Source organism: Zootoca vivipara, chromosome 3 (assembly GCF_965207765.1).
Source record: "Zootoca vivipara chromosome 3, rZooViv2.hap1.1, whole genome shotgun sequence".
Taxonomy (NCBI): domain Eukaryota; kingdom Metazoa; phylum Chordata; class Lepidosauria; order Squamata; family Lacertidae; genus Zootoca; species Zootoca vivipara.
This window is the reverse complement of record NC_142586.1, coordinates 36712260-36738745: the sequence shown is the minus strand read 5'-3', so window position 1 is coordinate 36738745 and position 26486 is coordinate 36712260. Positions and strand designations below refer to the sequence as shown.

Below are 26486 nucleotides of genomic sequence, written 5' to 3'. Positions count from 1 at the left end.
GCAGTCCTCAGGGTGTCTTACAAGAAGAAATCAAACAATTAAAAAGTTAATATGGAATAGAATGACAGAGTTGGAAGGGACCATGAGGATCATCTAGTCCAACTCCCTGCAATGGAGGAATAGTCAGCTGTCCTCTAGGGGCATCGAACCTGCAACTTTGGCATTATCAGCACCACGCTCTACCCAAATGAGCTATCCTATAAATGACTGGCATTCAGTGGAATCAGCCCGCTTGTGGAATTGACATCCACATGAGCTATAGGACTTCCCCTTCACTCTCTTGCCCCTGTGTGCCTCCAAGTGATGGTGGGGACCCCTGGAGCATATCTGAGCTGGGAGAAAGATAGGAAAGGGAAGTTTCACTGTGTCTACTTACACTTTGGGTGCCGGCTGATAAATATACAGTAAATGCAGCATTGAAACACAGATTGAAGAGTTTAGGACAGGCATGGAGAACCTGTTTTGAATTGTTTTTCCTGCATGCCCTTGTTTTGACATAAAACTGCTTTGCTTCCCTTTCCCTCCATGTTTTAGATGCCCAGCCCGTAGAAACAGCCAAGGGCGTTGTGCAAAATACGCTCCAGCACCTACCCGGTCCAACATCTCCAAAGCTTTGATGCTTGGCTTATTAAGCCTAGTTATTCTTCTCATCACTTTAATATATAAGTTGCGAAGAAAATGCAATACCAAGCCTAAACTGGAGTAAGCAGCTTAACCCTCCCCCAACAGTTTTTTTTTGGAACTTTTAAAAACTACAGACAGGAAGTCTTACCCTAAACAAACATGTTCTGCCTTGTAGAGGTCCTCCTCTCAGCCAAAGCAACACAGAGAATGCTGTCAGAATTAATCCTGCCTTTGACCACCATGAACCCATCAGTAGTTTGTGTCATGGGCCCTGTAATGTAAGTGCTTGTATCAGTCCTTCAGAGAGCAGTGATCGAGAACTGCAAAAGCATGACCACAGAACAGAGAATGGAGGTAAAATGCATGCAAATACTACTCGTTCCTCTTCAAAATGGGTCTTCTCTTAGTTGCCCTTGTTAACAACCAACTTCAACTTGCCTTTGGTGTTTCACAACTAAAAAGGACTAACCCTCAATGTCTCTAAAACCTCTGTCACAGCTTCAGACCAGAACATTCTTGTTAGCACTTCTGCACTGTTAGCACTTTCTGCTCTAGCTTTTGGCTTTGATGGCTTGCACACACCAGCATGCGGTAAACATTCATATCCTTCTTTTCCTTACAGACCACCTGATACAAAGCAAAGACTGCTGAGTTAGTATCTGACGCCCTGAATTCTAGGCAACAGTCAGCGGGCATAAAGGTTTGTGGTTTTTATTTTTGTAAATAGCTCTATATAATAGTGTTATTGTGTGGAAACCTCCCCTAAATATATATGTGCCTTTGAGAGTCAGAGAACAAAACACACTTCAGTTGCATTTATTTGCCACTGCTATAGTTGAGCCCTTTTTAAAATAGCCTAAACAATCATTGAAGAGTGGTGCGAAAGTAAACAAAAACTGAGCGCTACAAAGGCCTGATACAAACTACTGAAGGAGAGGATCTGGATTCTGTAAACTGGATTCTAGGGGTGAGCAAAATGTCTGTCATCCCGTCCCGTCCAGCATGGTGTGGGCATTGGAGAAGGGAAGCACTTTCCCAGATCTTGTGTCCAAGTGGGGTAGTGGACTTCTCAAACATTCACAGAAACTTCTACCGTGAAATTTCAATTCAGTTAATGATTAGTATAATACATACATACATTTTTGTTTGCACTGGTAAGTTGGAGTAAGGCAAAGATGGAATTGCTTCCTTCAGCAATTCTAAACAGTATTAAAACTGGATCTGTGTTTAACTCTGTTAGTGGGCGGAGTGGTTGCCAAATACTCTTGGTGGGAATAGAAGTATCCAGCAATTCAGGAGGAGTCCAAAGAATAAAATATTCTCAGAAAATGTAATAGTTATTTTCTGATGAATTTTGGCCAGTAATTTATCTCAAGAGAAGTCTAAGGTGTGGGGCAAGTGTCACTCCAGAAATTAACTCTGGAATTTGGGGGAAAGCTCTGAGTGTTTTTTGAGTCAATGTTGGCCACATTATTGGCACTTTGTTTCCACAGATTTTCACCAAGAGGACTGCTGGTAATACCAAGTTCACTCACCCGGATAAATGGAGTCTTTGGGGGAGGAGGGAGGCAACAACAGAGCTTCAGAAGGCAACCCATTTTTTCCCTAACAGTGAACACATTAACTGAAGTTTATATTTGAGTAAAAAACAAGGTGGCTGCATCTACTTTCCGTCAAAACTGTTGTCCTCCATTACATAATATCCATGTTATCACGAATGCAGTGCTAAATGTATTTAATTACTGTACAGTGTTTATATGATAAATATTTTTGTTATTTTAAAGCTTAGATTCAGATGCAGAAGTCTCTGCTGGAAATTCTATCCCAAAATAAATGAACAGAAAAGTGGCCGACACATATACTAATTACTGTAATGATTGTCAATTATGCGGTAGTAACTGTTTTATTATAATTACTGGAGAATCGTATTGAAAGCTTACAATGGGGTTTTCAGCCCTAACCGTCACCACCAGTGATTATTTTAAGTCTTTATTAAATTTGTTAGTCACTTTCTCTTGTTCAGCGCAACCTAAAGTGACCTACAATAAGACAGACAGAAACTAAACCCCACAATGCTGTTCTTTTACAGATATTAAAAACATTAAGTGGGCATTTTTATTTTAACTATAATTGCTAAGAGATTTCCCTATATCCTTTTGAGAATCGGCCTGTAAATTTTAGGCTGTGTGTATAAGAAGCGATGTGTTTGCTATCATATGGTTGTGATAGATTGCAGTAATTGTTTTTGTTCGCACAGAACAGACACCAAGCCACTAATGTGGTGTGATTAGTTACTGTACAAGACTTATCAACTAGCAACATGCAGGCACATCTAGTAAGTTTTTTTTAAATGGACACACACACACACACACACACACACTACAACCCACACTTCTGTGCTGGGTCATTTGTCTAAATGGAATAATAGGTTGTGCAGAACCTTCAATGCATGCTAAGCACTGCATAACTGGTAGTGATCCGAATTGCTTCCAGTAAAAACAAAGTGTTTCAGGTGTCTGCAGCAAGTAGGGGGTAGAGAGACTTGTTAGATAGGTTGGTGCATGTGCATAATCCTACAGCCAGCCGGGAATATGCACGAGCCTCAATTTCAAATATTCTAAAGCAGCAAGGACAGCACAGCTTAGAGGTCCTTCTTCACCCCCCCCCAGGTGTACAGAATATCCAAAGCCAGAATTATTTAAAGTTAGGTGTGCTTAGGAACCGAGCACTAAGGGGAAGTCTTTTACTAGTGCTAGCATTGCTTCCTTTCTTTTTTTTGGAGCGGCAGGTGTTTTCCTTTAATTATCAAGTGCATTTCTGCTCTGGGTATAATCCTAGTGCCCTGAACCATCTCTCCTTCCTGCGTGCATTTAGGCAATACAGCTTATATAAACAATACCATGGCTAATTGCTTCTCTTAAATGTTTACTCAGAGCCAATACCTGTAAGAGTTGAGCTAACTAATCTTCATCTATTTATTTTACGGTGTCAAGAAAGTCGCCTGCCAAGTTATATTCTCATATGGGCTTGTAGATGCCGCGTTAGAGGTAGTCAGCCGCCTCAAGGTAAAAAAAATGTTGAGTTTACAGTCAAGCGTAACATTATTTATGTATACATGGAGAAGATCTCATCTTAATGTCAGCGAGGAAGCTTACATGGACTCCAAGGTACCATTTCACAGCCTAGATGACATCTTTAGGGCATATATCTGAAGATATCCCACTATACACCAGGCACTACTGGAGGTTGTGTAAGTTAAGAGTCCTCATTGTATTCAATATATTTTCATTTCAGAGCTATTTTTTTTGTATATGTTTATTCATACCAATTTCTATAAGAAAAACAATAGAAACCATTTTTACATGTCAGTTTTAATAATGAAACAATTGTTCTTGACCATAATTTATCATTTTCAAATATTAATTACCAAATATCTTTGCTGGATGAGAGAATGTTTTGTATTTCAATAAAATAATAAAATATTTAACTAGAGTTTAGACAGACTGTATTTCTATGTTATATATCAGAAAAATGTCTGCTTAGTAGTTGAAAGGTTTTTTTGTGCATCTAGGATGCATGCATATATATAACATAAAATATTTAAAAGAGATATAAGGGCAATCAAAAATATTTTATAATCTTACAAAGTACTAAATCCAGTGCTTGTTTTAAAGTAAGTTGTAAACAACTTGGCTTCATCTGATTCAAGCTGGTTTATGGTCACATCTATCTTTAATTGGGTTGTGGCAAATAATGTGGCATATATGAGGAAAAAAGCAATAGTTGGTAAAAAGAATGTTAGAAGCAATGACAGCCCCTCAACGCATACACCCCCACCCAACCCCAACCCCACCCCAATTCATGAGACAGTTTTAGAAGCCAGTACAGTGGTACCTCGGTTTACGAACTTAATCCATTCCGGAAATCTGTTCTTAAACCGAGGCGTGCTTTCCCTAGTGAGGCCTCCCACCGCCGGTGCCCTTCTGCCATTCGGATTCCATTCTTAGACTGAGGTAAAGTTCTCAAACCAAGAGACTATTTCTGGTTTTGCGGAGTTTGTAAACCGAATCGTTCTTCTACCGGACTGTTCTTAAACCGAGGTACCACTATATTACTTTAATATCAAATGTTGTTCGTTTATTTGCTTTAATGGTTACACTGACTTGAGAAAGCAAAGTGCAAGTTTCACAGCTCCCCCAGTCATTCTCACTCTTTCTTAAATAAATAATATCCCAGAGAGATCAACGGAGTGTTTTTATTTTGCAGCAATTTTCAGTACATAATTAAGGTCATTTGACAAAGTACTTAAAACAGTTTCGGGTGAAAATAACCCAGGGATAAAGTAGGCAGAGATACCAGAAGCTGAGGAAATTTTCAATGGAATGTTAAAGACATTGTGCTATTTTCTGAAGGGAAACTTCTGTACAGGTTTGTGTTCCTGGTAAAGTAACATGATTTTAGATACAGGGCATGTTTATAACTGCATTTTCATTATCCAGTGACTGCAACCAGCATGTGAAACAGTCATCGCAGACCAAACACTATAGAAAGAACTTCAACAGAACATCACATCCCCTGAAACAATAATCGGAATCCATTCAGGTGTATTCAAGTAATGTAAATGCATAAGTAAAACAGAACCACCCTTCCAGAGATCTCATAACCAAAAGACAGCAGTAGGTCCATTTCTAGTTGCAACGGAGGGCTTAACTTGTTTTCTCTTAAGCAACACATGGTGGTTACTAATTTTCATGACAAAGCCAGATTATATGGAAGTGAGGGATATTGCAGTTATCATCCCAATTCAAAGTATATATAGATGGCATCACATGCAAGCATTTGGGGGGTCCTTTATCACAGGGGTCCCCAGACTAAGGTCAGTGGGCCGCATACGGCCCGAAGGCCTCTTATCTGGCCCGCAATGCCGCCCGCTGCCACCACCCGCTCCTACCAGTGCGCTTCCGGGTAAAAAAAAAAAAGTGCCGAAAATCGTTTGTGTGCATGCGCATGGGCCTCTCCCGACCTGGAAGTGTACCGGAAATAAAGTTTGCGTGCTTGCGCAAACGTCATTTCTGGTGCACTTCCGGGTCGGGGGAGGCCCATGTGCACAAACAATTTTCTGCGCTTTTTCCCGACCCGGAAGAGCGATCAGCACAGTGGGCACCGACCCAAAGCCGGGTATGTTTGGGGACCCCTGCTTTATCACAACCACCTCCTAGGATGCATTTGCTCATGGCTTTGATTCCCAAATATAATGCATACAACTCATCTATTATGCAAGCCTACGTTCTTAACTTTTAGTCCCCCCCCCTCCTTTTGTAAGCCTTACCTTTAAATTACGACCCAGAAAATATTTTAAAGGAGAAAGTGCATCTTTTATATGCCATTAACTATTTGATGCGATATGGGGTCCATAAGAAACAGCCCCAGACATGCCAAGGAAAGTGAGTGGCAGCAGTAATTAACAAGATGGGTTTTTTTAAAAAAAAAATAATAACAAAAAGCATGCATAATGTCAATAACTGTTTGGGAGGATACAGAGACCATCAGAACATACACAGGGTAAGAGGCATTTTTTTAATTTGAATGTGATTCTCTCCTAGTAGGAAACACAGAGAGGTGTGAAGCTCTCATGTAGTGTAACATATCTATTCCTCATTAACTATTCTCCACCCCCCTTTCTCTGAACCTCTTCGCCATAAAAATCATTGTGTTATCCACAGTGCTTTTTTAAAAGAAGGGAAAAAAAGGTGCCGGTACTCACCATGAAGTCGTTACAGTAAGTGCCACACTTTTAACATTTGGGGGAGAAAAGGTGCTGGTACTGCATACCATTGAGTACTCTCAGGGGGTGGGAAAGCACTGGTTATCCAACTGGCTTTGTATGCATTTGTGACACCAATCAGATCTAAAACATAGCATTCAACTAGTGAAGTATCTGATTAGATCATGGTCAGTTAATGCTTAGCTTATGACTATAACTTTAATTCTAACATCCAGTCCCTATGGCCTCAGTTCAACAATTTTGCATTGAATATACAAATCTTGTTCTGCCTAACCTTGATTAGAGGGGTTCTCCAAGTGCAGGAAACAGCACAAAATCCTCTTATCGCTATAGCCCTACATGGGAAAAATGTGTTGTATGCCTTGTTCCTGTTGTTGGATCCTTACCAAGGGCTGCATACATAAACTTGGAACCCATGAACTGCAAACGGGCTCTGCGCTGCCTCCTCCTTCCTGTTGCTCCTTTAGACCTAAAGTCAGGGTTTTACTAAAATAGCAAATGGTGCAATGCAGGAGGCTGGGGACAGCAAGACCTTCCTTTGTGCAATTAGAAGTGCCTTTAAATTGGGATGGGCTTGTAACCCTCTGGATTTTGTTGGGCTCCTATTCCCATCAACGTCAGCCAGAATGGCCAAAGGTGAGAATTTTAGTTCAATATCATCTGGCGAGCAACAGGTTCCTCATCCCTAGATTTAAGTTATGGCTCCCCCATTGGGGGGGGTGAAGGTTGCATGTGCAACCTCTGATGGATTTTTGGTGGTGGCAACTTCGACAATCAACTAAGTTTAACTCAAGGCTCTCAGAGCTGACCATGCCAACCAGATCTTCAGAAAGTTGATGTGTAGGGATAGGGGCTTTTTACAGACTGAAGACAAGAAATAGACAGGGTGTGAACAGTTTTAAACCATGCATTAAAATTGGGGGTTAATAAATATTGCAGTTTTACATCCTCTCAACCCTGCCCCAAGGTTGGTAGCCATGTGGGCACTTAGCGTTTTACTTTGATAGTTTTTACACTGCAGAGGGTATTTCTGCCAGGAGGCATGCTGTGGCAGAAGGCAGTGACAATGGTGTGCTTAGAAAGAATATTGAAGAATTAAAAACTACAGCCCAGAAATGTAATTAGCTTCTTAATATAATAAGGGGGGGAGCTCCCCCCAAATTCAATCTGTTTCCCTCCCAACCAGACAATACTTATTTCCACAAATCTCCTAACACTGAGATAATACCAAGGTTTAATCTGTTGATATTAGCCAGCTATAGGGCTATCCAGCAACATCAATAAAAGGCAACTTCCATCTGTGTGAAACAAGTAATCGTTATACATAAGAAATTTAATTACCATCCAGGGTACATTAGCAAAAAAAAAAAGCAACCCACAAAGCCTGAAGTTGGAAGATTAGCTGCAAATATATCTGTAAGATTAGAAGAAAAAGTTTATTACTTTAACACTATGAAGTTAAGCCATTTGAAGCAGCATGGCGCAATTAGAAATTCCAGTGCTGTGCCACTCGTCAAGAGTCTGAGTTTCTGACAGAAGCCACCTAATCCCATGTGCATTGCAAGTACAAAGGAACAGCAAAATTCAGCTGACAATTAGGCTTTGCTGTCATGAAAAATGGAACCCACTTACTTCCCTTATGCTTTCAGTCCTAAATGTATCTAGATATATATTTTTGTAAAATATTGTTTAACTCTGTCTTACTTCGTTTGACTAAGAAAGCTATAACCGAAAAATAAAAATGAAGAATTGCCTGAACAAATTTGTCTTGTAAAAAATAGTTTAAAAAAGGAAAAACCCACTGCTTAGTAAATTCAGCGTGCATCAGCCTAAATATCCCTAAGTACTCCAGACACAATTGTCCTGCTCTCAGTATTTGAAATCCTGCAATCTACCTAAGACACATTTCCCAAAATGCTTTCTTGTGGACATCTACCTAGATGTCAAGCAACTTTCATAAGTTGCACATGAAGTCTTTCATCTTATAAAAGTTTTTTTTTAACTTCTACAGTAGAAGTTAACAATAAGGCCTCACAATTCCAGTTATAAGATGCAATGTACTTTTTCTTTTTGCTATGCTATCTTGAAGGAGAGACTAACATTCTGGGTACCGCAAAGGAATTAACAGTGTAAAGAGGAAGTCAAAATGCAGTCATTGTTATGTAGTTAAATCCCAGTAGTGTGTTACTCTACGTTACAGCACTTTTAGTGTCATGACAGATGCTATGTGCAGGGATCGGTGTATGAACGGAAAAAAAGCAAACCACGTAGTTGGCTGAAACAGATGCTCAGACCCACAGAACTAGTGAATTCACTACACAAATTAAAACATCAGAAATACAAATTAAAAACTGCCACATTAATAAAATCTGTTTACTTTATATTAAACATCTCTAGACAATTACGGAATGTTTAAGTGTCCTCTGCTGCTCAGAGGAATTCTTCCCTTTATTGTTAAGGTAGGAGAAGCTCAGGGTGGGGGTGGGGGGGGGACCAAGTGTTAATGTAGAAAGTGACTACTTATTTCAACAGGTTCTGCAACATAGCAGTTGCATACGTAGGCCGAGCTTGTTTGCTCTCAATCGCTTTTTGAAGATACTGGATTCCCCCACAGCGCTCCCAGATCTCTTCAAACTGCCTCTGCAAAATCTCAGCTCCACGCTTACGAGTCAAGCCAGTCTCTTCAAGATTCAGCTCACACATCTCCATGTCATCCTTGCCTGGAATGTAATTAAAAAAAAGGGGGGGGGAGAAACATCATCAGATTTAACAAAACATACAATGGGCTTCCAGTTTCTCCTACACTAGACTTACCAGATGGGCGGGGTATAAATAATAATATATTATATTATTATTATTATTATTATTATTATTATTATTACTGTGTTGTGTTTAGATTTTAACACATACTCATAAAGTTGGGAACAAAGTGACAGTGAACGTGAGAAGGACATTACCTCAGTGCTAAAAATATTGCCAGAGATCCTGAGAGGAGATTTATATATATATACTTTATATTTATACACATAATATAAACTCTGGGAACCTTCAGGAACAGTAATGTGATGCAATATGAGATACTGGGGCTATAAATCAAAAACTAGAAGCCCAAAGCTTCTTTAGATACAAGACATTGCTTTGAGAGTAAGGAATAACAAGACTCTATTCTTCATAAAAGGGCAAAACAAAAATATTTGAAGTAAGATATAATATCTGCGATGTAAAATCCCAGTCTCAACATGTTTCAGTGATACTATACAGTCCTCTTGCCAGCCTGTACCACTTCAGAATCTAAACGTCTCCTGTCATGTGGAGAGAAAGCTAGACTTAAGTCTTTACCATAGCGATATTGCCACAAGGAGGGCAACTGCAACACAATCACAAGGCGTTCAAGTGACAGAAGATTTGAGTGCCGGCACGTGCACAACACACTTAAGAGAAATATTGCATACTTTTACAGGGCTTCCTTTGATTTGGTTATGGGCACTGTTAGCTTTCCACACCACTTACTAGTGCATTTCCTTAGAAGTGAGGAATTAATTTCTCTTCCAGCCCCCCCAAATAACAATGGCAGAGGACTGGTTCACATATGCACGTCCATCACTTGATGATTGCAGCATCAACTACAGGCGAAATGTTTTGACCTCTCTGCCTTGTATGTACACAGTGCTTTTCAAGGGGATCAGCTCAGCTGATATAGAAGGATGTATGAACGGAACCATGGTCTGTGGCACTGTATCTAAACAGTCTCAACAGCACCACAAAGCGAGTAGTGTGGTTTTAAATGCTAGGCGCTTACGCAGACATTTATTATGACTTTTTATGAGAATGTGAGCATCCCATTTTTAAAAAATTAACAAGAGATAATCAGTATGCAATTTTGCTTCAGTCTCATTAAATGAACTAAATTACACTTGCTTGGATATATGGGATTTTTGTTTGTTTAAAATCAGGCCATATAGATTAAGAACAGTGTCTTACAGTAATACTCATCTGTATAACTTAGTCTGTATTAAGTACTGAAATGTGTTTAGGAGCTGCCAAATAATGTGGTTATTCTCATTACTCTAATTAGGGACTGATGTCTTTGGAAATTAGGGACACCAAGCTTAATTAAACACATCCATTTTTATCAACAAGTCTCTTTCCTCCATTCCATATAAAAAACGCAATGTGCTTCATATATTTCCTTTAGCCCGGTGACTCAAGGTTTCTCCATTCCCTTCAGTGTCAAGGATACTGGTGCATGAAATACTGTTCTAACTCTTACACAAACAGAACCCCTGATCGTATTGGAATTCTAGGATAGCTCTGGAGCAAAATGGATCCTGGAACTTTTGGTACTTCCTGCTAGACTAGCCTTTGAACACATTTTATTCTATTCAAAGAAGAAAAGGAGGGTGCAGGGGGCATAGGAGCTGCTGTTTCCCCCCATTTTCCTTGAATGTAACAGCAGGATAACTTGTTCAAAGGCCAATCTAGTAGGAAGCACCAAAAGTAAGCTAAAATGTTTAAAGCTGGAAGGATGCTCTGCAAATATAATACTGATAGTGATTGTCTAAAGACACAGGTCAGAGTTTCAGACTTAACAAAGCCATCATCCACTGCTTTACTTAAGTGATTTTGGGGTGTTTCATAATGAAGTTGGTTATATGATGGTACAGCCTTTTGAATACAGCATTTGGATTTTATTTGTAACTCCTCATTCCTGCAACATAGCTCGAATCTGTTTGTTCCCCCCCCCCACACACAAAAGGCCTAGAATTTCACTTTTCATTGCATAATAAAACTAAAAATGAATACCAACCAGCCACTAGCAAGATGGGTGGCTTATCAGGATGAAGTTCCATTTGACGAGCAATCCATGGTCCATCAAAGTGTGCATACCACCAGCCTTTCTTCTTGTTCTGCGGATCTTTGTATTGGTCCGCTGGTCGGATGAACGGAATGCGAAAGTAACGCTGCTGCCGACTCATCTCTGCCTCTTGCTGCTGCCTGGCAGACAACTGGCTTGTTGGGTTCTGTTGAGCTACGAGGAATAACAAAGGTTAACATCTGCAAGCTAAGGATCAAAATCAGTCTTCAGTATGGTGACTTCTGTTTTTTAATCTACACAGAAAGTAGGGAAATTGTGAAAATAGGATTACAGTGGTACCATGGTGCCCAAACGGCTTGGCTCCTGAACAAATTGGCTCCCGAATGCCGTAACTCCGGAAGTGAGTGTTCCAGTTTGCAAATGTTTTTTTCAGAAGCCAGATGCCTGACGCAGCTTCCAATGGAGTGCAGGAAGCTCCCGCAGCCAATCAGAAGCTGTGCCTTGGTTTTCGAATGGTTTCGAGAGCCGAACGGACTCCCGGAATGGATTAAGTTTGAGAGCCAAGGTACCACTGTATGTATTCCATAGCGGGGAAATGAATCACGATACTGCTCCCAAAGGAAACACCTTAAAGCATAGTTTCACAAGTTAAGTTACCCTACAACCTGGAGTAGATACGAACGGCAGAAGGGAAGGTGAATGATAGGTACAGGTTGAGAAACAGTCACCACTTAGCTTACCTGAAATCCTACATTCTAAGATAGAGAAGGGGAGGGCCATTTCCTGAACTTTGACTTGAACTTGGCAAAAATACCATTAATATAATTAATCATGAACTCACAATAGCATTACATAAATCTGATCCAGTAGTAGAAACTTGTCCCTTAGTCTGCACTAAAATCTGCTGCAGATAATGTTAACTGAAACCAGACTCAGAAGTAGCCTCAACTTGATTGCAACTTCCTACATTGCCATTGAAATTCAATTCATACTTGTTCAAGTTCACCTAAGGAAGAACTCTTCTCAACAACAGTTTATGTTGTGAACTACCCTGAGATCTATGGATGAAGGGTGGTATGCAAGTTTAAATAATAATATTTTTTTAAAAGATGCTAGGAATTCAACTGTTGTGGTCAACTAAAAAGAAAAGACAATTCAATAATTCAGTACTAAAATAATTAACATTGAATTAGCCAACCAACTTTTAAGTACTGAATCTGGTTATAGACTCTGTCTGGCTCAATAAAAAAATGAAGAGCTGCTGTCACATCTGATTTATTTATTCCATCCCCTCCCAATTTATAGGCAACATATTGGCAACTAGGAACAGAAAGTAAATGTATCTTGCCCTCATTCACGTGATGTTAATAAATCCAGAAATAGTCATTGCTTATCCCAGTGTAGAAATATTCCCAGTGCAGAAATGAGTAAAAAGACCTTTTTGCTATAATTAGGCTTTAAACCATAAATATTACGTCCAATTTATCCATTAGCATCACCAGCAAACATTCATGTAAATAGTCAGTGTGTATTTTTCTGGGAGAGTTATTAAGCCTGTTTGTTTTCATTTAAATTAACTGACATGCAAAGTAATACATCTGTTTCTGTAAGTCTCCTCAATACACTTTGAAGTAAATGGAGGCTGTGGCTTTCATGAATGTGCATAACGGTGAGCCATAAAGAGGGCTGAGAATTAAGAGCATTTTATTGGCACTCAAAGGCAGCTAGACAGGTCTTTTTCCTCATCCTCCTATACTCAGACCAAGGATATTCTGCAGAGTAAACAAAGCACTTCCTTTGGAAAAGAGAGATTAATTTCCTTCTCCTAAGACCAGCACCGTAGATATTAATTTTTATTCTAATGTTAGTTGATTAACAACAGTTTGAGTGTTTTGCTACAACAGAAAAAGATGTCTCTGGCAGGCACAAGCTGCAGAAATGCCACATCATATGAATTTATCCATCATTTTTTTTTATAATTAAGAACAATATTCCTATGGTAACATGAATATCATCACAGGCTGCTATCTTTTTCCTGCGGCTCCCTGAGCACTTTTAGATGACAAAATAATTACCGGGCCAAGTATGATGTGACACAAATGTAGCAAAACACAGCATATCGTTAAGAGTTAGTAAACCGGAGCCTATGTTTTTTCCTATGTGCAAAGTTAGCTGAAATAAACCAATTCCCTCACTTACTTGAGTTGGTCAAAAATGGTGCAAAATCTGCAAACAAACATTGGACACTGAAGAAACCATAAAACTTTTCGATCTGAGCAACCTGAAAAGGCACTCTTTCAGCAGTTCAATGGGATGTGTCATTAGCCGCGTGTAACCACTGAATGGGATGGCAACAAAACTGGAAAGAGGGGCTGCTGGCTTGTTGTGCTCACCAGGAGGGAGAGGGGCCAAAACCACCAGAATGCCCGTGCAGGGTGGGCATCCCTGTTTTGGCTCCATAGCTATGACTGCACTGTGCCAGTCTCCCCCTGCCTTGCCCTTCTTGTTGGGCACAACATGGCTGCTTTGGAGGCCGGGTTTGTGGCAGCACACATCCCCACCACCCTCTCCCTGGGAAAAAGCTAGTATGGACAATACCCGATTCTCCCTTCCTGGTTAAAAGGGGAACAGCGCAGAGCCTTAGCTTGTTTCATATCTCATTTGCAGGTAGAGTGGACTGCAGCTCAACCAATTCAAGACACAAGGAATGTGAAAGCAAACAGTATACTGTAACTTTGACATGTGCAATGTCATCCAAAGTAACATAAAAAGGTACCAAAAATGCAAGAAACAGATTCTGGTAATCACTCAACTGTCTAGGTATCCTCTGATAATATTGGCGGGTACCCCATTCCAGTAACCTAGAGACTCAAGCTCACTCAAGCTTTTCCCATTCAGGTGTGCTAGCAGGAGAGTCCCGTTCCCATACATCTACTTCTCAGAAGCCAATAAATCTGGTCCAGTCCCTTCTGTAAGACCCTTTTGTCCAATAACCGACACACTACACTGTGGGCTATACCCAATGCTTCAGAGGGTAAAGGGAACCTCCAGAGTAGATTTTTGGGGCATGCGGCAGAGGGGAAGGGGAAGACTCAAGCTTTTAGCCCTATGAGATAGAGGGAAGTAATTTGAACCATCCGTGCCAGGATAGACACAGGTGTTTTTCTACTCAAGATATTATTCTCTGAACAAAACAAAGGAGCAGTTCACAGAGGCACACTCATCACATGATGACTACAGAAGTTCTTAACACTAGGACATTTCCTCTGAAGGCTGCATGGACTGACAGCCAAAGAAAGCATCCCTGAAGAAACAGAAGAAGAGAGGTGTTCTTTCGGTTTTAGTTATCACTTAAAACAACTGGGATATCAATGCATCTCCCAGGAAGGGTAGGATGTGAATTATACAAATGAATATCAATCTCTTATATGTTACAATTACAGTGTTGTTGTATTTATTAACTATAAATCTAACTTGTAAAAAAGTAGCCAAAATATCTGAAAGGCATTTCAAACTTTGGGGAAACAAGTCTTGCTAAGAAATGGGTTATTTGGGGATAAACTGGACCCAAGCAAAATTGCACTTCAAACCAGAGTCTCCTAGGGCATTTATGTTAAAGCTGTACATGGAAAAACAGAGCCAATGTGGTTTGCTATTTGGTAACAAAATTGAATGCATTCTATGAAGTCTTTGGACACTGACCCCCCCCCCCTCTCTCTCATCTGTCCTGAGCATCTGACGAGTGGTAAGCAAGAACTAGCTCCATTTGGCAAGGCAAACTGAAATCTTTATTCAGGTAAAGACAATGGCAAATCAGCAAGGATATAGTATTAACTGTTATAGATTACACCAGTTAATAAAATAGTAAAACCCCTTTAAACAAAAATATTCCTGATGGTTTTACTTTACTCATGAACTATATTTTTACTCCAGAAGACAAACGGGATAGTTTTCTGGCTACCTGGCTTCATTTGCCTTACCGCCAACATAGCCAGTTTCCCAGAACATCCAGAGCTCTTGGTCCTGCAAGCCTATTTCTGGAACACACTTGCTTTCCTTTCGTAGCACATATTGCTCTAGATCCCATGGATCAAATTAGTGGGACATAAGCTACCTTTTAAAATATTCTGAAGGGCAATTAAAGTTCTTACTTTATTCTAAGGTAACTATTAACTTTTCCAGGAACCTCATTCAGGTACTCTCTATCTCCTTAGCTCTCTCTCCCAGCATTTTTAGGGGGAGAAAGGATTTCCTCTCACCATAGTCGGTCACTGATTTGGGTGCACGCTGTTCTGTTTCTGTATTGCGCTTCTTATTCTTGGACTTCCAAGCATGATAAACCTTTAGCCGCCTGTGAAACTCTTCTCTGCAAGCTGCCAGCAGTTCAATATCTGTCTCAAACAAAACACAGCAAGGGTGGAATAAGTGAGGAAAAGCAATAAACAAATATGCTTATGAATTGTGTTGACAGAGCCACATAGCCAAAATTATTTCAAACCAAGTTATAACATTACTTCTTACAGTATAAACTTATCAAGCGGTGGAAAAGAGAATATTGGGGAAGAACTTTTTTCTTTTTTCACGGTTTAGGCATTTTTAAATACGTGACAGCAGAAAAATGACACAAAAACAAAACAAAAAGAAACCCACCGAAAACAGTGTTTCAAAAAAGTATTCAAGTTTTAAAATCTCACATTTTATCAGATCTAAAGTTAACCTTCTGCAAGCAGAATCTTCTGCCCAAGGAAGGGCTGTTTTACATCTTGCAGTCGACTGCGGTTCAACGAAAGGCGAACAAAAAATTCAAAGATGTTCTGCTTGTGCAACAGGTTTTTGATAACTGCTGTAGAAACCACTATTATGCTGCATTACACAAACTCATGTGTGTACACAGTTGAAGCTCTTAATCCTTCTACTCATGGTTCTTTGAACTCAGACTGATAATACTTGAATTTCTCCCAATTATTGCCTCCCTCATTATGGGGGTGGGGTGGGGGAATTATTTGGTCTCTGCCTCAACACAACATTGCCAATGGCATTAGGAAGGGTGAGAACAGACGCTCCAAGTATCCCTATTTTCCAGGGACAGTCCCGGATTTACAGAAGCCGTCCTGGTTTCTGATTTGATCCCGGAATGTCCTGCTTTGCGTTAGGATGTCCCTTGTTTCTTCGGAGAAATGTTGGAGGGTATGGAATTATCTGACCCCCGAGCCATCTGTGACATGCAGTTAAAAACTCTGTCCACTTTGATATGCAGAGTGCCTCATACCAAGTGTTGACAGGGGAATGCGTGAAACACACACAGCAAGAAAGAAGACTTTTATTAGCTTTCTACCACGGACCTAATTGTTCACATACTGTAGTTGCTTAAGAGTTTTACCAGGAAAAAGCAAGCAAAAGTGCTCCTACTAGCCAACAGGCTTCTTCCCCCCAAAATGGGCAGATGCTTACCACAAGAGGTATTGATGGTATCACGTAGCTCTGCATACTTCCACTTGCTAAGGTCATGTTTCTTAGTGCCGGCTGCAGCTTTGGTGGCTTGGACTGTGGGTCCCCTAAAACATTTTCATTAAGAAGTTATTGTAATGTTCACAGCAACAAGAAGGTGAGGTCAGGAAAACAGGATACGAGAAGATCGTAAAAATAGGGAACCATACAGCTATAAGGCAAACAAAAGGACAACTGCACCAACTGGTAACACACAGGGCTTTTTTTTTCAGCTCAGTGGATGCCATTGCCATTATAAAAGAATGAAGTTCATGGTGAGTTCTGCCACATCTTTCTCTAGAAATATAGCACTGGAAATGCACCCAGCACTTTGGAGGGAAGGTTTTTTTTAATCAGAGGGAAACTTTTTCTGTACTTCTTAAGAAGTGAAAAGCATTCCAAGTTGTCTTTCTCTTGTTTTTTGACAAGAAGATGCCACCATTTGCCCCTCTGACAACTCCTCCCCTTTGGAAGGAGGAGAGGTCTTCTCTAACATTGTTATTCTTTGAGTGAAAGGAAAACTAGCCAACCGTCTTGCCTCACTCCCACATTTCTCTCTAAACTCATTCTGTAGTAGCTGCTAAAATGGCCTCAGTGCAGAGGCTCTAGGTACTGCTGAGATACAATTCCCATCATCCCTAACCATTTGTCACTTTGGGGTGGGAAGGAAGGGTCCTGTATTTCTAACAACGTCTGAAAACCCAAGGTTCAGGGAGGGTGCCCTATAAAGGACAGGTGTGCTTTTATCACTGCAGTTATTATACTGTTTTCAGTTATAGATTTTTGTGTACTGCTTAGAGATCTTAAACATTAATACATTTAGAAATGCTTTAGAATAAATAAATAAGGTTCGGGGTAAAACTGGTTCAATTCTCATTCAATCTTCAGTATCAATTTTTACTCTTTTGTGCCACTTAGATCTATTACCCTTAAAAATATGTCTATGAGTGCCTGAGAATTTAGTTAAGAGTGCCTTATTATGTTACAAGAAGTGTCTAATGTGATATTAAAGTGCAGCTTTTTTTAAAAAAAAGGTTAAACTGTTGTTAGGACTAGACAAGATTCTGCAAGTTTATTATCAAGAGAACTCAAGAATGCCAGTCATATTGATCCAACTATCCTTACCAACAAGAACTCAATTTTTATTATTAAAATGTTAACAATGTGCTCTGTTCCTTACTGTTTAACACAATCTCAAACTTGGCGAGTGGCCTTTTGCACAGCTGAGAAATCAATAGCCTTTTATTGCAGCCATTACATTAGTGCATGCCATAAAAGTATATCTTAAATGACAAATTTATTCCCCATTCACTATTTAAACAGCTTGAATCTCAAATACATTTTAGAGACTCTCATTGCCCTTATAACTATATATACACAAAATGCAAGTGCATAAAATCTTGCATTGTAACAGCACAATGAAATGTAAAGGTTATGTTTTAAACTGCTGGCACACCTCCTGTTAGACACAAAAACAGTGGTTGTTAAATCTAATTTCCTCAATATAAAGACTAAGCCTCTTGAACAATTAATGTGACAAATCCTGAGGATTTTCTTTATTTAGCTGCACCACCCATAGGCCTAAGTATCCCTCAGATAGTTTAGATCAACAGAACTAGGCCAAAAGATCCCTGGTTAAACAAGTAATCTTTAAGAATGGTAATCCAATTGAGTAGCTCAGCTTTTCTTTGATGGTTCTGCTAAGATCACGGTTATGTGGACACAACAAACCTGTGATTCATAACTGTCAGTAAGATGTCTCCATTCCCATTGTGCCCTTTGGGACAAACCAGGGTTTACTGCTGTGCAACTTGTGAAACAGCCCAAAGTAATGGATAATCTGTCAAATACACATGCTCATTTAAGTTATCGTTTTGACATTGCAACCTCATTTGTCACATGAGCAAGCATGTCATTCATACATAAACTTGCTAAAGGCAAGCACCCTATTCCAGAGGCTCAAATTATGTAACATCCAATATGAACACAGAGATCCATGTGACCAGGAACTCCTGCATTCTCTTCAGTGTGGGGAAGTCTCCAGAATTCCTGGACATTATTATTATTATTATTATTATTATTATTATTATTATTATTATTTAAAGGTGGAATAAAACTTCATGTGTGTATTACAGGTGATATATTATTATTACCTTTGGCCTGAGAAGTTGATAGTTAGGGGTGGGGAATTGGATACAGATGACAATCTTTAACCTGCCCCACATCTGACCTGTGGACATGGTTTGGTCAAAACAGCCTTGTAGGCCAAATGGGGAGGCCTCACAGGCCTAGTTTGACCCAACGAACGGAAGGTTCCCACTCCTGCCACAGACGCACGCAGCACACCAATATACAAATGCACTGAAGGGAAACGGCCAATAAAGTAACGGCCAATAAAGTAAAACTAAAGGGAAAGGATATGCATAACAATCATGGAGGCAGTTGGAATGTTAAGTATGAATGCAAATGAATTGAGACCCAAATAATTATTTATGGCAAGTCCAAAGCATGTGCTAAACCAACGTTTTTTTCTGTCTCCATCTCCCCTCTTTGAACTCTCTCTCTCTCTCTCTCTCTCTCTCTCTCTCTCTCTCTCTCTCTCTCTCTCTGTGTGTGTGTGTGTGTGTACACACACACACACACACACACCAACACCACCAAAAGTAACCACCTTAAAGGAGCTGGTTCCCAAACATCATTCCAACACCACAAAGTTCCCTTGCCATTCTTTTTACTTTCATATATTCATTTTCATGTGGCATGCAGCTGTTCATATCCACAGGACCCTCTCTTTCTATTACCATGCAAAACAAATTAGACACTGTTGTTTGGATCTTGGCCAATATATACAATAAAAATGTGATGTTCTGGCAAATCAATTACTGGGACAATAAGAATGCAGTTTGATATACAAAACGGTCATATGCGAAGAGCTTAACATCCAACATTTGCTTATTTAATTTTGTCAAAGCATTAATATTTTTAATATAATATAATTTATTATTACGGTCGGAGACCAGGTTGCAAAGCATTACTTTTTTTTACTTTTTAAAAAAATGTTTCATCTTAGCTTCAGGCACCAAATGCTGTTAAAGCTGCATCTGGCCTGGAGATGAGAATGGACAATGTTTAATTTGCAGCTCAATAACACAGAGAGTCCTTTTTACTAGAAAGGAGGAGTACATTCCAACATTGTCTGTACAACAGTACAATAAAAGCATTATTGAATATATGCCACCTGTCTATAATTGGTTTAGGTAGTACTATTTGGCAACAAGGTAAGATTTTGATCCTGTTGATCTTTAAAATAGATCTGTCAGGATTTCAAGATTTAATAGCTTTACAGAAGCCACATGCTAAGAGGCAGGTACTGCAGCAATTCTCAATATGGAAATGCATGATCTGAAACACAAGTTTTTTAAAAGCAGCAAGAAATCTCTTCAATTTATCTATATCAATAATATTAGATAAGAACATTGATAAAAATTAATTCTTCGTGCAATTCATAAATCTAACAGTGAAATTATTTATTAAAAGAAATCAGATGGGTGCTAATTGGTACTAAATTGGTGCAATGAACAAATCTTGATTAGACGTTATTTCTTCATTTTCCCAAAGTAATTCAAATAGAACTGAATTTTGCTTTATTTTGATTTATTATGATTATTTCATATGGCGATTGAACTGATTTGTTTCTGACAACCTGTTACACCCACCTAGACAAATATTCTGACATTTCAGTGGCCATTTGCTCCCTATGAAAGAATTAAGAATATATGAGGGTAGAGGGAATATAATGCTTAAAGGTGCTAGCATAGTAATTCCAGTGGTTTTACAACATTTAATACTGGATCAGCAGACAGATGACTATCCTAAAAATTATGCTGCACTAAACCGATCCAGAGTTTTATCAGTAAAACAATAATTAATCTTTGTTTAGCTGATATCAGAAATATACACTCTGACTGAATCAAACAACCACACTTACATAGGTGGCATTTAAAATACAACCAATTGCACCTGCATAGAAGCAGTGTGAAAAACTGACACTCAAACAGGACTTATTGATTGCATGCTCAAATTATAACTATTCTGCGGTAAATGGAAATAAATAACATTCATTAGCAAGGTGGCTTACACTGCGGAAAATTATTAATTTTTTAAAGCCCACAGATTTCTACAGAATGCCCCATAAAAAAAAAGATTGTCATACGCAGTCATTTGACATCTTGTTCCATTGGGTCTGCAAATAGAAGATATTTTGGTTAGTGTGGCATTTTCCTAAGTTAGTTTTGTACTACCGGTAATTTGCAACATTACAAAGTCTGTTTGGGCAAAATTTTGCTTTTTCACTTAGTGTTTTTCTATCTAGCCCTTACTCCAAGTTGCTCAAGGGAGTGTATCTGGTCTCTCCACCATCCAATTTTGTACTGACCGCAATCCTCTGAGGCAGATCATGGTGAGACAGCCAATCCCCCCCAAGGTCAACTGGTGAGTTTCCTAACAGAGTTAGGATTTGAACCTGGGTTTCCCCAGTACTGAGCCAATACGCCAGCCACAGCACCATATTAAGCCTAGCGGTGGGAATTTATGGGCTATGTGGCCAGCATGACTAGGCCACTTCTGGCGCAATGGAACACCAAAACCAGAGCAGCGCACGGAAATGTTGTTTACCTTCCCACCGGAGCGGTACCTATTTATCTACTTGCACATTTGGTGGGTGTGCTTTCAAACTGCTAGGTTGGCAGGAACTGGGACTGAGCAACGGGAGCTCATCCCGTTGTGGGGATTTGAACTGCCGACCTTCTGATTGGCAAGCCCAAGAGGCTCAGTGGTTTAGAGCACAGCGCCACCCGCATCCCTAATTGCATTGTAGATTGTGTTTATAGGCACTACTTGGAGAAAGTGCTCATTCTTAAAAGTGGCATACAAATGTTGTAAATGCAGTAAATAAAATAAGAAATAATATTAGCTTCCTATTTAAGAAAGACACCTTTTCAATGGCAATATCTTTTTTGAAGGGCAAAACTAACAAAGTGCAATACCTGCGCAACCCGAGGTCCAGCTGAGATTCATCATTGATGAGTTCAGACTCACTCTGGGCAATTCTCATGGCCAGCTCGTGGTCTCTGCGCTCTTGTTCCAAAACTGCCTGCTGCTGGTTCGCTTCTTCACGTTCTTGTGCCAGCTGTACCTCAACCTCAGCCTGGAGAGTGACGTAAAATTAAGTTACATGGGGAAACATTTCCCAAGTCCATACAGCCTGCTTCTGTAGAAAAATTATCACTTAGGTGAAACACACAGTTGAGTTTACAAAATAGAGCCTAAAACACCTGAGCTCAAATGGGTTACTATAAGCCCACGGAGAGCTTGCAAACAGTGTGGATCAAAATGAGAAAAGTAGCATAAGTTCAGGATAGGAAGCCCTTCATATGTTAATTTAGAAACCAGGTTTTCATGATAGAAATCTTCAGAGTTAGGAAAGAGCAATACAGCTTACAGAAAATCAACAAATCTTAGAAGAAATTCTATATACCTCTCAAGCAAAAGACATTTAAGTGGTTTACATAACTAAATCATGGGTCCAGACAGCTGCAGAATTGTCTGTAATTGTACATAGCAGAGTTTTATCTATTATCTTTTTTAAAACAACAATAATGCTATGTAGTTAAGAATGATTGGCTGAGTTCATGAGAGAGAGGATTGCAAAATGCATTTCTCAAAGCACTTGTAATGTACTGGCTTTTCTGTGTTCTTTTGCATTGCGTTATTCCAGAATGGTGTGTTTAGAGAGCTGCTTCTATAGGGAATTTTCAAAAACTCACTCCAATGAGATCTTTCTTCTTTTATTGGCCATTAGTGAATGAAACATAGCGACCATGCTACCGTTTCCTACCTGAAAAAGTTTAAACGAGTAAAATCTTCCATGGAATACATGACCCATGCATCTCTTACCGAAACTGGAGTAACTGATGGTGTAGGTTTCCAACAGCTTGAGGACCCAAGCAGCTGCCATGTGCCAAAACACCTCTCTACCAACACACTCTCAACAGTCCGCTTGACGTTCCCTAATTCAGCAATGCCTTCCCAGAACGGTGGGCTGGATGACCGTCACAGACTGGCATCAGCTCTCATTCCGATTATGGTATTATCGAGTAAATCTTCATTTCTGTTATGGAGACTTTCCCTATGCAGATCCCTACTTTGGATTACCCGGTGGCAGCAGACACAAGAAGGAAAGCCGATTGAATGTGGCCTAAGGAAAAGCCCCACTGAAAGGAACAGCTGCTCTGCTGCTATCGCCGAGTGAAAGGAAATCCACTGAAAGGTCATAGACTGAACTGAACAAGGCATCCCTTTACGTGTATCAAGAGCAAGGCACACAGTTACTAGCATACTTGACCGACCAACCAACCAGTCCTGTGCAAGCGCCATTAACAGGAAAGGGAATAGCAGAAAATAATGAGGGTTGAATAGCAGCAATTGATTATGCCCTCAGTTTGGAAGCAATGCATGCTTCAGCCATGACATGCACACAAGGAGCCTTTTTTGTTGTACATCTATAATCCCTTGTTTATTTGCATTATTTAAATGCTACTCAATAACGGCATTACTCTATGAGCTCCTTGGAGAAAAGGTAAAATATGAATAATAAATAAAATAAATGTAACCCAGGGCACCAGGTGCAAGTTAGAAAGATCCTGCTGTTAGATAACGGATACAAAGCTGGTTCTCTGTCTGCAGCTCTTAAAATGTGTAGACAGAGATTATAACTGGACTAGAGAATTATCTACTGTAAGAAGCATGGAACTACTTAATTAGACATCTTTCCAGTAACTTAGTCAGTTATAGAGCCAGTAAAAAAATACAGAAAAAGTAGTGTCCCTGTTTATAACAAGGAACAAAAGATCCCAAAACAGGTAAAGTACATCCGGTAGATGACTTTTCTTAAATGGAACTTAGGCACACAACTCTATAAAAAGTTTCCAGAACTGGCAGATCTGCAAAGCTTTATATATGCTACATATTCTTTAAATACATCCCAGCCAGGAGTTATATAAACACAGAGCGGGCAAGGATTATCTTGAAATAATGGGTATGATATCAACAGCGATCTTTTGCTTCTCTTAATTAAACATAGTTTAAGAGATTAATACAAAGTCACATTATGAAAAAGAAAACTGGTCTATATAACAAAGGAGTGCAGAACTCAGCTATCAAGTAATATACGTTATCATTATGATTCCATTAAATAGCAGCCAAAAGCTTCCGCAAATGAGTGTTACTTTGTAAGGAATCTTTTTAAGAAAACTGACATTTAAATCATGGTTTCATTATTCTGTCATATCTGTGAGTAGCAATAGCCCTCTCATTAAACCTCCACGCTCAAAACTGACACATTCCTCCTAGCAAGTACTTTTCTCTTCGAGGCAACGTAATCTCCCTCTCCTTCGGTGCTTCAAATTATCTTAATGTTAGTACTGGATTTAAAGCACAGAACCAAATCTAAGGGCTGAAGCTCACGACTGTCTTAAATCTAGCTTGGTGGCTTGTGTTACAACTACCTATTTTAACATGAACATTTAATCACTCCATGTAGCAATATCCTTAAGGAAGTTGGAAGTCTTACCTGTTACTTTGTGAGGCCACTTCCTGTATCTCACCTGCCTTTTTGCCAACACCACCTAATTGTTCTATGTACACACACACTCCAGCTTCAACAAATTGTGTCTCAGAACACTTGCTTTAGTATTACATTTGAGCAGGTTCCATTCAGCACGTTGTGGAAACTTTGGGGAGTGAGGGCATGACTGTGAGACAGAGAAAGTGCTAGTAGTGCAACTGTCCCACCTGAATTTGTCTTTCTTCTTCTTCCCTTTTTTTCCTCTCCTCTTCTTCCTGTCTTCTCTTTGCTTCCATCTCATACTTTCTAGAAAAACAAAATTGACACTCAAAGAAAATGAACATTCAGGAACTGTTCTGTCCCTTCCCCTCACTTTACCGTTACGTCATTGTTTTCTCCCACAAGAATTCAAACAAGTTTACATCGATTGGAGTATTCGGGGGGGGGGTCAAGAGACAGTCTCTTAAGAACACAGTTTCCTTGGGATTTAGTCTTCTACCTATGGGCTTGGGCTTGCCCCAGGCCACATTGCCCACCCCCATGGAGTGGTTTTGGCTGGTCGGCTCTTTCATTTTCTGGAGGGCAGAGGGCGGGGGGCATGTGTGCAATAATCTCTGGCTTTTCATGTCTGGAATATAGCCTACTGTTCCTCTGACCACTTTTGCCTCTGGCTTCATACACCACTAGCACAGAGCCCCTGAAGAGTTGCCCATGAGAGAACATGGCTGAAAAGGTTTCCCCAGCCTGGATCTCTGTTGGATAATTCTCTAAGATGGAAAGTTCACCTTCGATGGTTGTCCATGCCTGTATTTCTGTTGAACTTGGCCCTAGAACTGGCAATTGCATTGGGACACTCACAGTCGCCTTTCGTCCTCTTCCTTCTTCCGACGTTGCTCCTCTTCCTCACGCCTCTTCCGCTCTCTTGCCATTTCCTCCTGGATGCGCCGCAGCCTTTCCTGCTCTTCTTCCTGTTGCTTCTTTTTCTGCAGTGAGCCCAGAAGCTGCTCTGAGCTTCTCACTAGACCATCATATTCCTTCTGTATCTGCTGCCTAGGCATTTCAGTGGCCTGCAAAACAAACCATTAGTCACTAGCCTTCATGGCTGCAAAAAATGTGCTTCAAAAAGAAAGGGTAACGACTGCTGAAATTTTAGAGATGATAAGAGATTGTTGAATAAGATATTCAGTAGCGTGTCCTAGGAAAATCCTGTTTCCTCACTCCTTTAACAATGAGCAGAACCAGAAAAAGGGTTGTAGAAACAAGCACACACAAAAAGGCACAGAATTACACAAGGAAGGAAGGAATATGCATATTTACATGCTTTTTTTAAAAAAAAGCTATCACACAATTCATCTTTTCTGTTTGCTGCATGGATCATTAGGGTGCCGAATTTTAAAGATTTAGCATGAAACACTAAGCGCCTTGCATATTTTTAAACTTAACTCTTAATAGGAATTTGATTCTGAATCTATCAAAAAGCCTCCCAAGGCGTCATCCCTAAGAGCAGAAGATCTACAGGACGTAATATGCTCTCAATATGTTACCTTACCGTGCTTTCAATATGTTATCTTACCTTGATCTTGATCATCAAAGCATCAATAGACGTTTCAAGGTCCTTGACCTGCTTGCTCATTTCTGCTTTCCCCTCTTTCAGAGCACTTACTACTTCATTGAATTTATCAAGCCTGTTCTTCAAGGTGCGGACCTTTATTAGCCCATCAATGCTGTGAAAGGAACATTTCTCTACATTTCAGAAAAGGCTCCCTCCTTTGAGAAGCAGACAGCAAATATAGAGTGAGATCTACTCATACCAGGGGCATCTACTCATACCAGGGGATACTCCTTCCTCTCATCTTCTATGGGACCCTGGTGAGGAGCACATTTCGGGGGGGGGGTGTCGTGTGGGAGTAGGATAAACATCAGAAGCCCTGTTTCTGCAACCAGATTTCCACTGCACAAACTATATGCTGCCCTTCATTCCAAGTTCACAGGGCAGGACACAGTAGGTATCACTGGCTGTTAGCTATGAACCGCTATCCCATGCTGTGCCCTCAGGTTCCCCTTAGACAAAGCCATGGAGTTCAAAAGAAAAATTACAGACAGGGTAACCAACAGAGCAACTGCACCAATCTTATGAATTCTGTCTTGCA

At 39.9% G+C, this 26486-nt stretch overlaps 2 protein-coding genes across 8 annotated transcripts in view; one reads left to right on the top strand and one right to left on the bottom strand.

Moving 5' to 3' along the window:
• Positions 1-4089, top strand: part of IMPG1 (interphotoreceptor matrix proteoglycan 1) — a 63017-nt gene extending 58928 nt beyond the window's left edge. Inside the window, exons 16-19 of the mRNA XM_088665924.1 lie at positions 535-702; positions 800-978; positions 1247-1324; positions 2118-4089. Coding sequence (XP_088522050.1) covers positions 535-702; positions 800-978; positions 1247-1275 — 376 coding nt within the window. The 3' untranslated portion in view covers positions 1276-1324; positions 2118-4089. The remainder of the gene's footprint in view (positions 1-534; positions 703-799; positions 979-1246; positions 1325-2117) is intronic.
• Positions 4090-4865: 776 nt separating this feature from the next.
• Positions 4866-26486, bottom strand: part of MYO6 (myosin VI) — a 104327-nt gene continuing 82706 nt past the window's right edge. Inside the window, exons 25-35 of one of the 7 annotated variants that reach the window (XM_035109562.3) lie at positions 25910-26060; positions 25195-25403; positions 24564-24642; positions 21758-21918; positions 20926-20955; positions 20429-20467; positions 16677-16780; positions 15485-15616; positions 13425-13451; positions 11217-11438; positions 4866-9129 (exon numbers count right to left, since the gene is read on the bottom strand). In XM_035109562.3, the coding sequence (XP_034965453.2) occupies positions 8930-9129; positions 11217-11438; positions 13425-13451; positions 15485-15616; positions 16677-16780; positions 20429-20467; positions 20926-20955; positions 21758-21918; positions 24564-24642; positions 25195-25403; positions 25910-26060 (1354 nt within the window). In that variant the 3' untranslated portion in view covers positions 4866-8929. The remainder of the gene's footprint in view (positions 9130-11216; positions 11439-13424; positions 13452-15484; positions 15617-16676; positions 16781-20428; positions 20468-20925; positions 20956-21757; positions 21919-24563; positions 24643-25194; positions 25404-25909; positions 26061-26486) is intronic. The other 6 variants (XM_060272551.2, XM_060272552.2, XM_088665916.1 and 3 more) reach the window with 6 other exon arrangements.